The following is a 15,525-nucleotide window of genomic DNA, read 5'->3' on the forward strand; positions in this document are numbered from 1 at the left end:
TGGAACTGCTGATGGCTCCTTGGTGGTAGCTCGCGCGTGTACTTTGGTTGCATCGGGTGCGCGTCCTTGACCTCTACCTCGGCCCCAACCTCTAACGGCCCTCGTAAGGGGAGCGGGTGTCTAATCATCTCTGGTGGCACGTGTTCTCACCATATGTGAGAGAATGGAAGATAGAGGTTTAGGATTTGTGATGTCAAAAATCTCGCATGACAGGGAAATCAAATGAAGTGGAATTTTCCTAACGGTTACGTAGCCTATCTTAGATAAGTACAGACATCTCAGTACCGATCAACAAGACTCTAATAAACCATCTTGTGATTCATGTATCCTATCAACCTAGAGCTATGATACCAAATTGTCACGACCCCGATTCGCCCTCCGTGAACCATCATGACGGCACCTAGTCTCTACGGCTAGGTAAGCCTAAAATACTGAAGATAAACCAAAATTGCAAAAGAAAACCATTTAAAACAGAAATAGAGTAATAAAACAGCGTTTAAAAGTGCCACTCGACATACACAATATTAACTCTTAAAACCAAAACATTTTCCTAAAACCCAAAAACCCATGAATCATAAGCTAAGATCAATACTACATAGTTCTAACTCCGAAATGTCTAATAATAACAGAAAAGTACAGAAGGGCTAAATACTAAAAGCAGGAATAGAAAGAGACTTCTTGGTCTGTGGACACGGAGGATGTACCTAGAAGTCTCTAGAGCAGTCGTCTCCTCAAGGATGATAGGCCTGAGTAGCAATACCTGGATCTGCACATGAAAAACATGCGCAAAAGGGGCATGAGTACACCACAGCGGTACTCAGTAAGTTCCAAGTCTAACCTCGGTTGGGTAGTGACGAGAAAAGTCAGGGCCCTACTGAGATAAAATAAAGAATATAAGACATGACAGTATAATATAAGCAGTACAATTGAAAACTAATGATAAGAATTTAGTACAGGAAAACAAGGAATTCAATAATTTAAACAGAAGCAAAACAATCGCAAGGAAATAACTGAGGATCTCTCAGTATCCCGAGGATCTCTTAGTACCCTCAATATATGCCAAGGATCTCTTGGTATCCCGAGGATCTCTCAGTATCCTCAATATACGCTAGGGATCTTTCTTGGTATCCCGAGTATCTCTTGGTATCCTCAATATATGTTAGGGATCTCTTGGTATCCCGAGGATCTCTCGGTATCCTCAATGTATGCTAGGGATCTCTTGGTATCCCGAGGATCTCTCGGTATCCTCAATGTATGATAGGGATCTCTTGGTATCCTTAATGTATGATAGGGATCTCTTGGTATACGAGGATCTCTTGGTATCCTCAATGTATGATAGGGGTCTCTTGGTATCCCAAATATCTCTTGGTATCCTCAATGTACGTGCTGGGGATCTTTCGGTATCCCGCACTTCAGCTCAAATCGTAAATGTATACAGGGGATCTCCCAGGATGTCGTCCCGTAGTCCCAAAGTAAAACACACAACAATGGCACAAGGAATACTCAAATAAACTCAACTTCATAACAAGGTAAAATAGACAATTCTAACCTAGCATGCTTCACGTAATACAAATAAGGCAGTTAAAGCAAATAAAGCAATTAAGTCAATTAGAAATGTTTCTTTAACTAACAACAGGTTTAAAAGTGCAAGTAGAATAAATAGAAAGGGAAAACACAATTATAGCTTAATGAAAACCGAATTTTCAACAATTAGCACAAGTATGCACTTGTCACCTCACGTACAAGGCATTTGAATTATCACAATACCAATCCTAAGGGGAAAGTCCCCCACGCAAGGTTAGTCAAGCCACTTACCTCGAACTGGCTCAAAAATCAATCTGAAACCATGCTCTTGCCACGAGTACTCGACTCCAAATGGCCCAAATCTATTCAATTCAATTTCATAATGTAAATAACACTTCAAGTAACTAATTCTATAATTAAATTCTAAGATAATACGCGAAATTAGGTAAAATGACCAAAAAGCCCATCAGTCCCATGTCTCGGAATCAGGTAAAATTTATAGTTTCAGAATTCTCATACTCTCACAAGTCTAACCATATCAAAATTATCCCAATCCAATGCCAAAATTATGATCCAAATTCAATTGTTAGGTCTAGAACCTTTTCACCAATTTTCCACCCCAAATTCGAATTTAAAGGATAATTTTAAGCATAGATTTGTGGAAAATAATAAAAAACGAGTAAGAATCTCTTACCCAAAACACCCAGGTGAAAATCCCTATCAAAATTGCCTATCCCGAGCTCCCAATTTAATTTTCCAAGTTTTTGATCAAACCCTCGGTTCTGTCCCTTTTTCTACCCAGTTGTTCCGCTTCTGCGGTCAAGGGACAACACTGCGGTCCCGCTTCTATGAAGAATTGACCGCATCTGCGAAAATCACTAACATCCCAAAAATCTGCTTCTGCGATACATTTTCTGCACCTGCAGCATCGCAGGTGCGGTATCCTTCTCGCACCTACGGCTCCTGTTGGACTTCCCCAATTCCGCTTCTGTGGTTGAAATGCTGCTTCTGTGGCTCCACACCTGCGGGACCCAAACCGCAAGTACAGTTATGACAGATACCAGCAAATGCAAAAATCTTCCTAATTCCAAATTCAACTTCCGTTAAGCACCCGAAAGTCACCCGAGGCCCCTGGGACCTTGACAAAACATGTCAACCAATCCTAAAACATCATTAAAACTTGTTCCAACCTTTGGAACGCTCAAAACAACACCACAACACCAATTTAACCTCGGATTCAAGCCTAAGAACTCCAAAACTCTAGAAATACGCTTTCGTTCAATAAGTCTATCAGACCTCATCCAAATGACCTAAAATTTTGCACACACGTCATATTCAACACTAGGAGCTACTCCAACTTCTTGAATTCCATTCCGACCCACGGATCAAAATCTCACTATCGGACCGAAAACTCCAAAAATTCAACTTTTGGCATTTCAAGCCTAAATTAGCTACGGACCTCCAAAACAAAATCTGATCACGCCCCTAAGACCAAAATCACCCTACAAAGCTAATGGAACCATAAGATTTCCATTCTGAGGCTATCTTTACACTGTTCCAACTACGGTCAACTTTCCAACTCTTAAGCTCTCATTTCGGGACTAAGTGTCATGAAACTCTCCGAAACTCAAACTCGAACATCCCAGCAAATTCAAAATAGTAGAAATAAACTCAAGAAAAGTAGTTAATAGGGGATCGGGGTGTTAATTCTTATGACGACCGACTGGGTCGTCACATCCTCCTACACTTAAACATTCGTTCATCCTCGAACGAGCATAAAGACATACCTGAAGTAGTGAAAAGATAAGGGTAACGGCTGCGCATATCCTGCTCTATCCCCCAAGTCACCTCTACGACCGGCTGACCCCGCCATTGTCAACATAAGATAGATCCTTATCCAACTGGACAGAACTGAAATCCAACACATGCGATGGGTCACCGTGATACCTCCGGAGTGTCGAAACATGAAATACCGGATGAACCCCGGCCAAGCTGGGAGGTAAGACATGCATATAAGCAACCTCCCCAACACGCCTCAATATCTCAAAAGGGCTAATAAACCTCGGACTCAACTTCCATTTCTTCCCAAATCTCATAACGCCCTTCATTGGCGAAACCCAAAGCAGAACCCGCTCTCCAACCATATAGGAAACATCACGAACCTTCCGGTCCGTGTAACTCTTCTATCTGGACTGGGTTGTACAGAGTCTATCCTGAATCACCTTAACCTTCTCCAAAGCATCATGAACCAAGTCTATGCCCAATAATCTAGCCTCACTCAGCTCAAACCAACCCACCGGGGATCTACACCGTCTCCCATATAAAGCCTCATACGGTGCCATCTGAATGTTGGACTGATAGCTGTTGTTGTAAGCAAACTCCGCCAATGGAAAGAACTAATCCCAAGACCCTCCAAACTCAATTGCACATGCATGGAGCATATCCTCAAAAATCTGAATAGTGAGCTCGGATTGTCCGTCCGTCTGAGGGTGAAATGCTATACTCAACTCCACCCGAGTACCCAACTCATGCTGAATGGCCCTCCAAAACCGTGATGTGAACTGAGTACCTCTATCTGAAATGATGGACACTGGAATTTCATGCATTCGAACAATATCCCGGATATAAATCTCCACCAACCGCTTCGAGGAATAAGTAGTACACACAGGAATAAAGTGAGCAGACTTGGTTAGTCGATCCATAATCACCCAAATAGCATCAAACTTTCTCAAAGTCCGTGGGAACCCAACTACAAAGTCCATGGTGATCCGCTCCCACTTCCACTCCGGAATCTCTATTTGCTGAAGTAACCCACCCGGTCTCTGGTGCTCAGACTTCACCTGCTGACAGTTAAGGCACCAAGCTAAGAATCCAACTATATCTTTCTTCATCCGCCTCCACCAATAGTGTTGTATCAGATCCTGATACATCTTCGTGGCACCAGGATGAATGGAAGGCCGTGAGCTATGGGCCTCCTCCAGAATCAAATCCCGAAGCCTATCAACATTGGGTACACAAATCCGACTATGCATCCTCAATACCCCATCATCACTAATAGTCACATCTCTAGCATCACCGTGCTGAACCATGTCCTTGAGGACAAGAAAATAAGGGTCATCATACTTCCACCCCAAATACGATCAAATAAGAAAGATTGAGAAACCACGCAAGCTAGAACCCGACTGGGCTCCGAAAGATCCAATCTCACAAACTGGTTGGCTAAGGCTTGAATATTTATTGCCATAGGCCTCTCCTCTGGTAAATAAGCCAAAATCCCCAAACTCTCCGCCCGGCAACTCAAAGCATCAACCACCACATTGGCCTTACTCGGGTGATACAAAATTGTGATGTCATAGTCCTTCAGCAAATCTAACACGTGCTACTTGAACACGTGCTGCAAGCTCCGATGGTCAGTATAAATCTCACAGCGGACACCGTATAAGTAATGGCACCAAATCTCCGATGCATGAACAATGGCAGTTAACTCAAGGTCGTGAACAGGGTAGTTCTTCTCATGTATCTTTAATTGTCAGGACGTGTAAGTAATCACCCTGTCGTCCTGCATCAACGCCGCTCCAAGGCCAATCCTCGAGGCATCACAATAGACCGTATAAGACCCCGAACCTGAAGGCAATACCAAAACTAGGGCTGTGGTTAAAGCTGTCTTGAGCTTCTAAAAGCTCGCTCTACACTCCTCCATCCATTGGAACGGAGCACCTTTTTGGGTCAACCTGGTCATGGGGGCTGCAATCGATGAAAACCCCTCTATAAAACGACAGTAGTAACCCACCAAACCAAGGAAACTGCGGATCTTGGTAGCTGAGGATGGTCTGGGCCAACTCTGCACGGACTCTTTCTTCTTCGGATCCACCTGAATACCCTCACTCGATACCACGTGGCCTAAGAAGTTCACTGAATCCAACCAAAATTCACATTTCGAGAACTTAGCATATAACTTCTTCTCCCTTAGATTCTGAAGCACAGTCCTCAGGAGCTGTTCATGATCTTTCCGACTCCGGGAATACACCAGATTATCATCAATAAATATAATGATGAACGAGTCAAGATACGATCAGAACACACTGTGCATCAAATGCATAAAAGCTGTTGGGGTATTGGTCAGCCCAAATGACATAACAAGGAACTCGTAATGACCGTACCGAGTCCTGAAGGCAGTCTTTGGGATATCTGGCTCCCGAATCTTCAACTGATGGTAACCCGAGCACAAAAAAATCTTAGTAAACACCCGTGCGCCCTGAAGCTGGTCAAACAGATCATCAATACGAGGATAAGGATAACGGTTCTTCACTGTAACCTTGTTCACTAGCGATAATCAATGCACATACGCATGGAACCATCCTTTTTCTTCACAAACAAGACAAAAGCACCCCAAGGTGATACACTGGGTCGAATAAAACCCTTATCAAGCAATTCCTGTAACTGATCCTTCAACTCCTTCAACTTAGGTGGTAGGGATCTCTTGGTATCCTCAATGTATGATAGGGATCTCTTGGTATCCTGAGGATCTCTTGGCATCCTTAATGTATGATAGGGATCTATTGGTATCTCGAGGATCTCTTGGTATCCTCAATGTACGTGCTGGGGATCTCCCGGTATCCCGCACTTTAGCTCAAATCGTAAATACATATAGGGGATCTCTCTGGATGCCGTCCCGTAGTCCCAAAGTAAAACACACAATAATGGCACAAGGAATACTCAAATAAACTCAACTTCATAACAAGGTAGCACAGACAATTCTAACCTAGCATGCTTCACGTAATACAATTAAGGCAGTTAAAGCAAATAAAGCAATTAAGTCAATTGGACATGTTTCTCTAACTAACATCAGGTTTAAAAGGGCAAATAGAATAAATATAAAGGGAAAACACAATTAAAGTTACTTAATGAAAACCAGATTTTTAACAATTAGCACAAGTACGCACTTGTCACCTCAAGGAATTATCACAATACCAATCATAAGGGGAAAGTCCCCCACGCAAGGTTAGACAAGCCAGTTACCTCGAACCGGCTCAAAAATCAATCTGAAACCACGCTCTTGCCCCGAGTACTCGACTCCAAATAGCCCAAATTTATTCAATTCAATTTCATAATGTAAATAACACTTCAAGTAACTAATTCTACAATTAAATTTTAAGCTAATACGCGAAATTAGGTGAAATAACCAAAATGCCCCTCGGGCCCATGTCTCGAATTCAGATAAAATTTATAGTTTTAGAATTCTCACACTCTCACGAGTCTAACCGTATAAAAATTATCCCAATCCGATGTCAAAATCATGATCCAAATTCAATTGTTAGGTCTAGAACCTTTTTCCTAATTTTTCACCCCAAATTCAAATTTAAAGGATAATTTTAAGCATAGATTCGTGGAAAACAATCAAAAACGAGTAAGAATCACTTACCCAAAACACCTAGGTGGAAATCCCTCTCAAAATTACCTATCCCGAGCTCCCAATTAAATTTTTCCAAGTTTTTGAACAAACCCTCGGTTATGTCCCCTTTTCTGCCAAGTTGTTCCGCTTCTGCGGAAAATCGACCGCATCTGCGAAAATCACTATCATCCCAAAAACCGCTTCTACGATACATTTTCCACACCTGTGGCATCGCAGGTGCGGTATCCTTCTCGCACCTGCTGCTCCTGCTGGACTTCCCCAATTTTGCTTTTGCAGTTGAAATGCCGTTTTTGCGGCTATGCACCTGCGGGACCCAAACCGTAGGTGCAGTTATGACAGATACCAACAAATGTAAAAAATTTCCTAAGTCCAAATTCAACTTCCGTTAAGCACCCGAAACTCACACGAGGTCCCCGGGACTTCAACCAAACATGCCAACCAATCCTAAAACATCATTCAAACTTGTTCCAGCCTTTGGAATGCTCAAAACAACACCACAACACCAATTTAACCTCGGATTCAAGCCTAAGAACTCCAAAACTCGAAATACGCTTTCGATCAAAAAGTCTATCAAACCTCATCCGAATGACCTGAAATTTTGCACACATGTCACATTCAATACTACAGAGCTATTCCAACTTTCGGAATTCCATTCCGACCCTCGGATCAAAATCTCACTATCAGACTGGAAACTCCAAAAATTCAACTTTCGGCATTTCAAGCCTAAATTAGCTACGGACCTCCAAAACACAATCCGATCATGCCTCTAAGCCCGAAATCACCCTACAAAGCTAACAGAACCATCAGATTTCAATTCTGAGGCTGTCTTTACACTATTCCGACTACGGTCAACTTTCTAACTCTTAAGTTCTCATTTAGGGACTAAGTGTCCTGAAACTCTCCGAAATTCAAACCCGAACATCCCGACAAATTTAAAATAGCAGAAATAAACTCGGGGAAAACAGTTAATAGGGGATCGAAGCGTTAATTCTTAAGACGACCGGCCGGGTCATCACATTGCCTCAGCTTGTAAGTTAACTGATGGCAAGGACTCCTCCTCATCAGATTGGGAGGGATGTGCAACAGTAGGGTCCAGTCGTGAATGTTTGGCTAGTTGTGCTTAACGACTAGTGGACGCCCTTTTCTTGGAAGAAGATGCATGTTTCTTGGGGGCCATATATGCATAGAAATGAAGTGTGAGCAACATAGTAGACATCAGAAGAAAGAAAAGAAAGAAAGAAAAAAAATTTGCGCAGAACATCAAGTATGCGACAGGTTATGCAGTCCGTAAATCTGTAGCAAAACTTGTGGCTACTGAGAGGAAGAAATTATGCGATGGGTTATGCGATCGCATACCCATTATGCGGTTCACATAACCATCGCATAACTAAATGCTTCGAAAGTATATTCACACTATGCGATCGCAAAGTCCACCGCAAAGATGGATTTGCGATCGCAGAATTGCCACAAACAACATGTTACAAAAGCCATGAAACTATTTTAGTATGCGGTGGCTTTGCGGTCCGCATATCACTTATGTGATCGCAAAGCCGCTGTATTTTGTCATCTTCCTCAAGTGACCTAGGGTTTCCTATGCGACAAAAATGCGGACCGCAAATCGACTATGCGGTCCGCAGAAGTCATCGTTCTCAACATTTTGAGCTCCACCCTCAACAATGGCGAACCTAATTTCACTACCCAGCACCCCAAGCCTAAGTAGTTATCCAATAACCCCCTCACATTATGAATAGATACCCAAATACAATGAGGAAAATAAAAGGAACAAAAAGTAAAGGAAACAAAAATAGGAAAAACACAACAAAATTTAAACTAAACTTTACATGGATGAAATCGGGAGAGGAGAACATACCAGTGATGGAGAAATGAGCACACTTGGGAGATGAATTCACAGGTGTTGTTTACTCTTTTCGATTCTACTAGCCGTTTTCCTTTCTCTTTTTTTTGTTTTGTTTTGTTTTGTTTTCTTTCTGATAAAAAAAAATCTTTTCTTTTGTTTTACAAGTGTTTGAATGCTGGTGATATACGAGGGGTAGGGATACTTACCTTTGCAACATTTGCGGTGGACAAGTCACCGCATAGCACTTTATGCTACCGCATAAGTGTTATGCGGTGGGTTCTATTTGAGTTGCTCATGGACACAATGCGATGCACTTGTGCGATCGCATAACTAAAATGCGTCCGTAAAGTGCACGTCTTAGCCGCATTTCTACCACCAAATTTTGCCAAACAAACTGTCCGGGTTTGCGACCACTATGCGGTCCACATAGTTAAAATGTGACCGCATATGTGCAGCAGACTTTCCATGGTGACTTTTTTCCCTTTCACACGCAATTTTACCTAGTGTTATGCTATTTTGAATCACCTGCACTCTAACACACACTTTAAATATCTCAATTAAATCTATCTAACAAAAGGTAAAATTTAAAGGACAAAAATGGTGTTACCACACATCGGTTGCCTCCCATGAAGCACTTGATTTAACGTCGCGGCATGACAAAGTTGGCCTTTCTTTGGGTTCACTCATTGGTCGGGCACGGACCATATTTGAGAGCCAACTATTCCACCAAGTGTTTTTCTCCATCTATGCCCAAGTAGTGCTTGACTTACTGGCCATTTACTTTGAAGGTTCGGAGCCCATCCTCCGATTCTAATTCCAGAGCTCCAAAAGGGGAGACATTTACCACCTTGAACGGACCAGACCATTTCGATTTGAGCTTCCCGAAAACAATTTGAGCCTTGAGTTGAAGAGCAAAACTAAGTCACCTGACTTGAACTCCTTTTTCAAGATCTTTTTGTCGTGGACGAACTTCATCCTTTCTTTGTACACAACTGCACTTTCATATGCATGGAAACAGAATTCCTCTATTTTATTGAATTGTGTTAACCTCAAGTTTGCAGCTTTAGCCTAGTCCAAGTTCAACCTTTTTAAAGCCCACATGGATTTGTGCTCCAATTTTATGGGTAGATGACAAGCCTTGCCGAAGACTAACCGATAAGGAAAAGTGCCAATAGGGGTATTTTACGCCGTGCGGTATGCCCACAACGCGTCATCTAGCTTTCTTGACCAGTCGGTCTTGTTCGCACTAACAGTCTTTGCTAGAATATTCTTTATATACCGGTTGAAAACTTCAACTTGGCCACTTGATTAGGGATGATAAGGTGTGTCCACCTTATATTTGAAGCCATATTTCTCCAGTAGCCCCGTGAAAGCCTTGTTACATAAGTGAGACCCACCATCACTAAGAATAGCTCTAGGAGTGCCAAACCGCATGAATATGTTTTATTTTAAGAATGTGGTCACACTCCTTGCCTCGTTGTTTGGTAAGACAATTGCTTCAACCCATTTGGAAACATAGTCCACAACCACCATGATATATTTCATACCACAAGAGCTACAAAGGGGCCCATAAAATCAATTCCCCACACATCAAGGATTTCTATCTCCATCACAGAGTGCATTGGCATTTCATGACTCTTGGAGATTGATCCTTGCCTTTGGCATTGGTCGCAAGCCTTGACCATTTGATTGGCATCATGATAAATCGATGGACAATAATAACCACATTCAAGCACCTTTGCCGCCATTCGATTGCCCCCATGGTGACCCCCAACCGGTGAGTCGTGCCATGCCTTTAGAATTGGCATAATCTCCTCTTCTAGAACACACCTTCTGATGATGTTATCAGCACAAACATGGAACAAGAATGGTTCTTCCCAATAGTATTGCCGGCAATCTCTCAAAAACTTCTTCTTCTGATAAGATTCCAATCCATCCGGAATAAGGTCACTAACCAAGTAGTTAGCAATATCGACATACCAATGAGCAAAAGTGTTAGATAATGCCAATATGTGTTCATCCGGGAAAGCATAATTGATTTCAAGATCTTCCTTTGGTCTCCCTGCCTCTTCAAGCCTTGATAAATGATCCGCCACTTGATTTTCTGTCCCTTTTCTATCTTTGACTTCGAAGTCAAACTCTTGCAGCAACAGGACCTACCAGATCAACCTAGTCTTTGCATCCTTCTTTTCCATAAGATAGCGAAGAGAAGCACGGTCTGTATACACTATCACCTTGGATCCCAAGAAGTAAGCCTAGAATTTCTCAGAGGCATAGACAATGGCAAAAAGTTCTTGCTCAGTCACCCTATAATTCATTTGCGCTCCATTGAGTGTCATGCTTGCATAATAGACCAGGTGAAGAATCTTGTTGTGACATTGGCCAAGCACTGCTCCAATAGCTACACCACTGGCATCACACATGAGTTCGAATGGAAGAGACCAATCGGGTGTGGCAATAATAGGTGCCGTGGTGAGCTTTTGTTTCAATTCTTCAAAGGCTTTGAGGCATTTCTCGTCAAACACAAATTTTGCATCTTTCTCAAGGAGTTTGCACATGAGATTTCCAATCTTGGAAAAATCCTTGATGAAACGCCTATAGAATCTGGCATGCCCCAAGAAGCTTCGGACACTTTTAACTGAAGTAGGTGGAGGAAGCTTGGAAATGATCTTGATCTTTGCTCGGTCAACCTCTATGCATATTTTGAAATTTTATGCCCCAATACAATGCCTTCATCCACCATGAATTGACATTTCTCCCAGTTAAGCACAAGGTTGGTCTCCTTATATCTCTTGAGCACTTGTTAAGATTGTTAAGACAATGCTCAAAAGAGTCACCTACCACCGAAAAGTCGCCCATGAAAACCTCTAGAAAATCCTCCACCATGTCGGAGAAGATGGACATAATGTATCTCTGAAAAGTAGCCAGAGCGTTGCACAAACCAAATGGCATCCGGCTACAGGCAAAAGTTCCATAAGGGCAAGTGAATGTTGTCTTCTCTTGGTCCTCCAATGCTATGTTTATTTGGTTGTAACCGAAATATCCATCAAGAAAGCACGAGATGTAACCGAAAAGTAGTCAGAGGTCATTTTTGTCATTTTAAATCACGGTCATGCCTCCCTTTTTTGGCACACATTACACCGGGCTCATCCAAGAACTATCGGCAATGGGATAGACCACCACGGCATCAAACCACTTGATGATTTATTTCTTTACCACCTTTTGCATGGATAGGTTTAACCATTGTTGATGCTCTGCACTTGGTTTAGTCTCATTCTCCAATTGGATCTTGTGTTCGCAAATTCCGGCAGGAATCCCTCGGATGTCCACAATTGTCCATCCAATAGCTTGACTATGCTCCTTCAAGACATCCAACAATTGTTCTACCTACACATCATTCAACAAAGAAGATACGATTACCGGTAAAGTATCATTTGAGCCAAGAAATTTATACCTCAAGTGTGGTGGAAGTGGTTTGAGCTCTAGTTGTGGTGGCTCAATAATAGAAGGCTTTGCGGGAGGAGTGGCTCTATTTTCCAAGTCGAGAGAGAGCTTTGCCGGATCATAGGTGTAGGACCCAAGCCCCTCCAATGCATTGACTGATTCCATATAAATTGCCGCCAACGCCTTACCGAGGCGTTGTTCTTCCACCTTCATTTCAACCGCATCTTCCACTTCATCAACAACATCAATCACCAAGATGCTTTCATATTCATGTGGTAGTTTCATACCCCTGCTTGCTTGGAATGTAACCTCTTCATCATCCATACGGAATTTGATCTCATTTTGTTCTGAATCTATTAGTGCTCTTCCTGTGGCAAGGAATTGTCTCCCCAAAATGATAGGGATCTCTTTGTCAACTGCATAATCAAGGATTACGAAATCGGTGGGCAAATAAAACTTTCCCACTTTTACAAGCACATCATCGACAACTCCCACCGGTCTCCATAAACGATCGGCCATTTGCAATCTTATACTTGTGGGCCTTGGCATACCTAACCCTGCTTGCTTGTAAATGGCAAGAGGCATTAAGTTGATGCTATCCCCATTATCACAAAGGGCTCTTTCAAAATCATGTGCCCCAATAGTACATGGAATGGTGAAAGCTCCCGGGTCTTCTTTCTTTTGAATGGTGAATGTTGCAATGATGGAACTAACCCGATGAGTCACATTCACCACTTCATTCTTGGTGGTTCTTTTCTTGGTAATCAAGTCTTTCAAATATTTAGCAAAACCCGACATCTCTTGAAAAATTTCACAAATGGAATATTTACCGATAACTGCTTGAGAATGTCATAGAACCTTTTGAGTTTGCTATCATAAACTTCCTAGAAAGTCTTTGAGGTAATGGAGGAGGAGGTCTAGGAATAGGTGGTAGAGTTTTTGGTGTCTCTTTTACCTTTTCTTTTACCTCTTCCTGGTTTTCTTCTTGCACTTTCAACTCTTCCGGAACTTTTTCAGCTTCAACAACACTTGGCTTTTCAACCTCAACCTCTTGTTCGGATTCTTCTACTTCAACCACTTGCTCACTCTCTCCTTGTAGTATCTTTCCACTCCGAGTAGTAATTGCCATGATATGAGAAGTTGGACCACTCCCACTACCCTTTAGGTTCGCAATTGTGTCACTTGGAAGTGTCCCTTTTTGCTTCGAATTTTGTTCCCTAGAGAGATCTCTCATTTGCATCTCTAATTTTTGAATGGATGTGGTATGAGAGCCAACAAGCTCGGTCTTATTCCTCATAGAAGTGTCAGACTTCTCTTGATTTTGCAATACCCATTCAAGCATCCTTTCCAACTTGGAATCACTTGAGGAACCTTGATTTGAATATTGACCTTTTGGGGGAACATCCGGGTTGGAACTCCGATTTGAGAAGTTGTTGTTGTGGTTATTCCAATTTCCTTGATTTGAGCCACCTTGGTCATTTCGCCATTGTTGGTTGCCTTGCCCTTGCGGGTTAGGCCTCCATTTATTTTGTTGTCCTTGACCTTGGTATTGTTGCCTTTGATATCCTCCTTGGGAGTTGTTGACATAGTTTACCTCCTCAAAGTCTTCATTTGATATGGTTTCCACATACTCCACCATATTTACCTTATTCGTTTGGATTTAAATGAACATTTTTATCAATACATTAACATTGGTGGCAAGCCCTGCGATTACTTGATCTCTCGCTTGATTTTCCTTGATCATGTTGGTCAAGGAAGGAGAACCATATGCAATTCCACCTGTGGTGTCCTCTGAGTGCCAAGCTTGGTTATGTTGTGCCATTTTGTCAAGGATTTGTGTGACCCTTGCGAATGTCTTGTCCATAAAAGATCCATCAGCTGCATTCTTGGCTATAGATTGGTTCATAAGATCTAAGCCCATGTAGAATTTCTCCAACAAGATAGAATGCGGAAAACGATGATTAGGAGACCTCACCAGATATAACTTGAATAGATCCCATGCCTCATGTAGATATTCTCCCGGTAATTGCTTGAAAAAGAAAATTTTATCCCGGAGCTCAGATTTCTTACTTTGCGGGAACCATTTAGCTAAGAATGCTCGGACAAGTTCAGGCCACGAATGAATGGAATTTGGTGGCATAATTTGAAGCCATTTCCTTGTGTCCCCAGCTAGTGAGTACTTGAACACCCTCAACCTTAGGGCATCATCAGAGACATTGTTCTGCTTATGCATCGCACACACACCCAAGAAGTTTCTAAGATGTTGTGTCGGATCATCATCAGTGGAATTCCTGAAAAACCCCTCCTCTTTGAGCATTAGGATTAAACCATGTTCCACTTTAAAAGTTGCAGCACCAACAACCAGAGGTACAATAGCATTTTTATCCTCAATGTACTCATCTATACCGCAAAAGGATTTTCTTCCATTTCTCGTCATACTAGGCCATGTCTTCCTATCAAAACCAAGCAAAACAAGCAAAGTGTGATGGAATAGAATAAGACGTAAAGTAAAGCACACACTAATTAGTAATTTTATAACCTTATTCCCCGACAACGGCGCCAAAATTTGATACGCTCAAATTATACTTTAAATAAATAGTGTAAGGTGGTCGATATCAAATATAATAACCTAACAAGGTTGGGGTCGAATCCCACAGGGAATAGGCGTGAAAAAGTTACTCGAGTAGTGTGCTACTTGACTTGGGTCGTAATTCTATTTCGTTAATTGTAACAAGAGAATGATATGGTTGTGATTTGTAGAAATAACTAATTTTGATATTGAGAATGTAAATAATTTGATTAAGAAAACCAAGGTTGTATCCCCTTCAATGAAATGTAATGCTATCGGTGTTAATATGACATATTTCTAATGGAAGGTTCTTTAGATATGCAAATGATTTCTAAATGACTACCCAATATTTTCCAATAGTTGGGTAGTGTTTCCTCTTTATGATTTTTTCAAATACAAAAGAGTTGCAATTAAGAACAATAAATATATGCCAAATAAAACCAACTTATTCCTAGGCGATTCTATTAAACAAGGTTTAAAGCCTTGAGTCTTTGATATTTACTTCTACCAAATTCTAACTCACTTTTCCAAGTAAAGAAAGAATTTAATGGCACTTGTTAATGTTTGCAACCACCAACAATAAATGAAGAATGAGAAATAAATATATATCAACCAACCATTATACATATATTCAATGTTAAACATCCATTAACATAACACCCATTTAGGGTCCACAACCTTAGTATTTAAAGTTAGCTACACATGCTATAATACAAA

General features: G+C 41.6%; 1 protein-coding gene across 1 annotated transcript; it reads right to left on the reverse strand.

Moving 5' to 3' along the window:
* Window positions 1–10,336: 10,336 nt before the first annotated feature.
* On the reverse strand, window positions 10,337–13,037 carry LOC142182326 (uncharacterized). The gene is made up of 6 exons (XM_075256578.1): window positions 12,216–13,037; window positions 12,012–12,182; window positions 11,637–11,751; window positions 11,150–11,487; window positions 10,956–11,050; window positions 10,337–10,871 (listed from the first exon to the last, which is right to left on the reverse strand). The coding sequence occupies exons 1-6, from the start codon at window positions 13,035–13,037 to the stop codon at window positions 10,337–10,339; spliced, it is 2,076 nt and encodes a 691-aa protein (XP_075112679.1).
* Window positions 13,038–15,525: the final 2,488 nt, after the last annotated feature.

This window comes from Nicotiana tabacum, chromosome 6 (genome assembly GCF_000715075.1).
Source record: "Nicotiana tabacum cultivar K326 chromosome 6, ASM71507v2, whole genome shotgun sequence".
NCBI lineage: Eukaryota > Viridiplantae > Streptophyta > Magnoliopsida > Solanales > Solanaceae > Nicotiana > Nicotiana tabacum.

What these genes read in the sequence shown, in the direction of transcription:
- LOC142182326 (XM_075256578.1), bottom strand. Translation starts at nt 13,037, where the DNA reads ATGTCGGGTTTTGCTAAATATTTGAAAGACTTGATTACCAAGAAAAGA. An exon ending in ACAACAAGATTCTTCACCTG is followed by an intron (nt 11,051 to 11,149) that starts GTCTATTATGCA and finishes GAGAAATTCTAG; the next exon opens with GCTTACTTCTTGGGATCCAA. An exon ending in GCAAAGACTAGGTTGATCTG is followed by an intron (nt 10,872 to 10,955) that starts GTAGGTCCTGTT and finishes TCATTTATCAAG; the next exon opens with GCTTGAAGAGGCAGGGAGAC.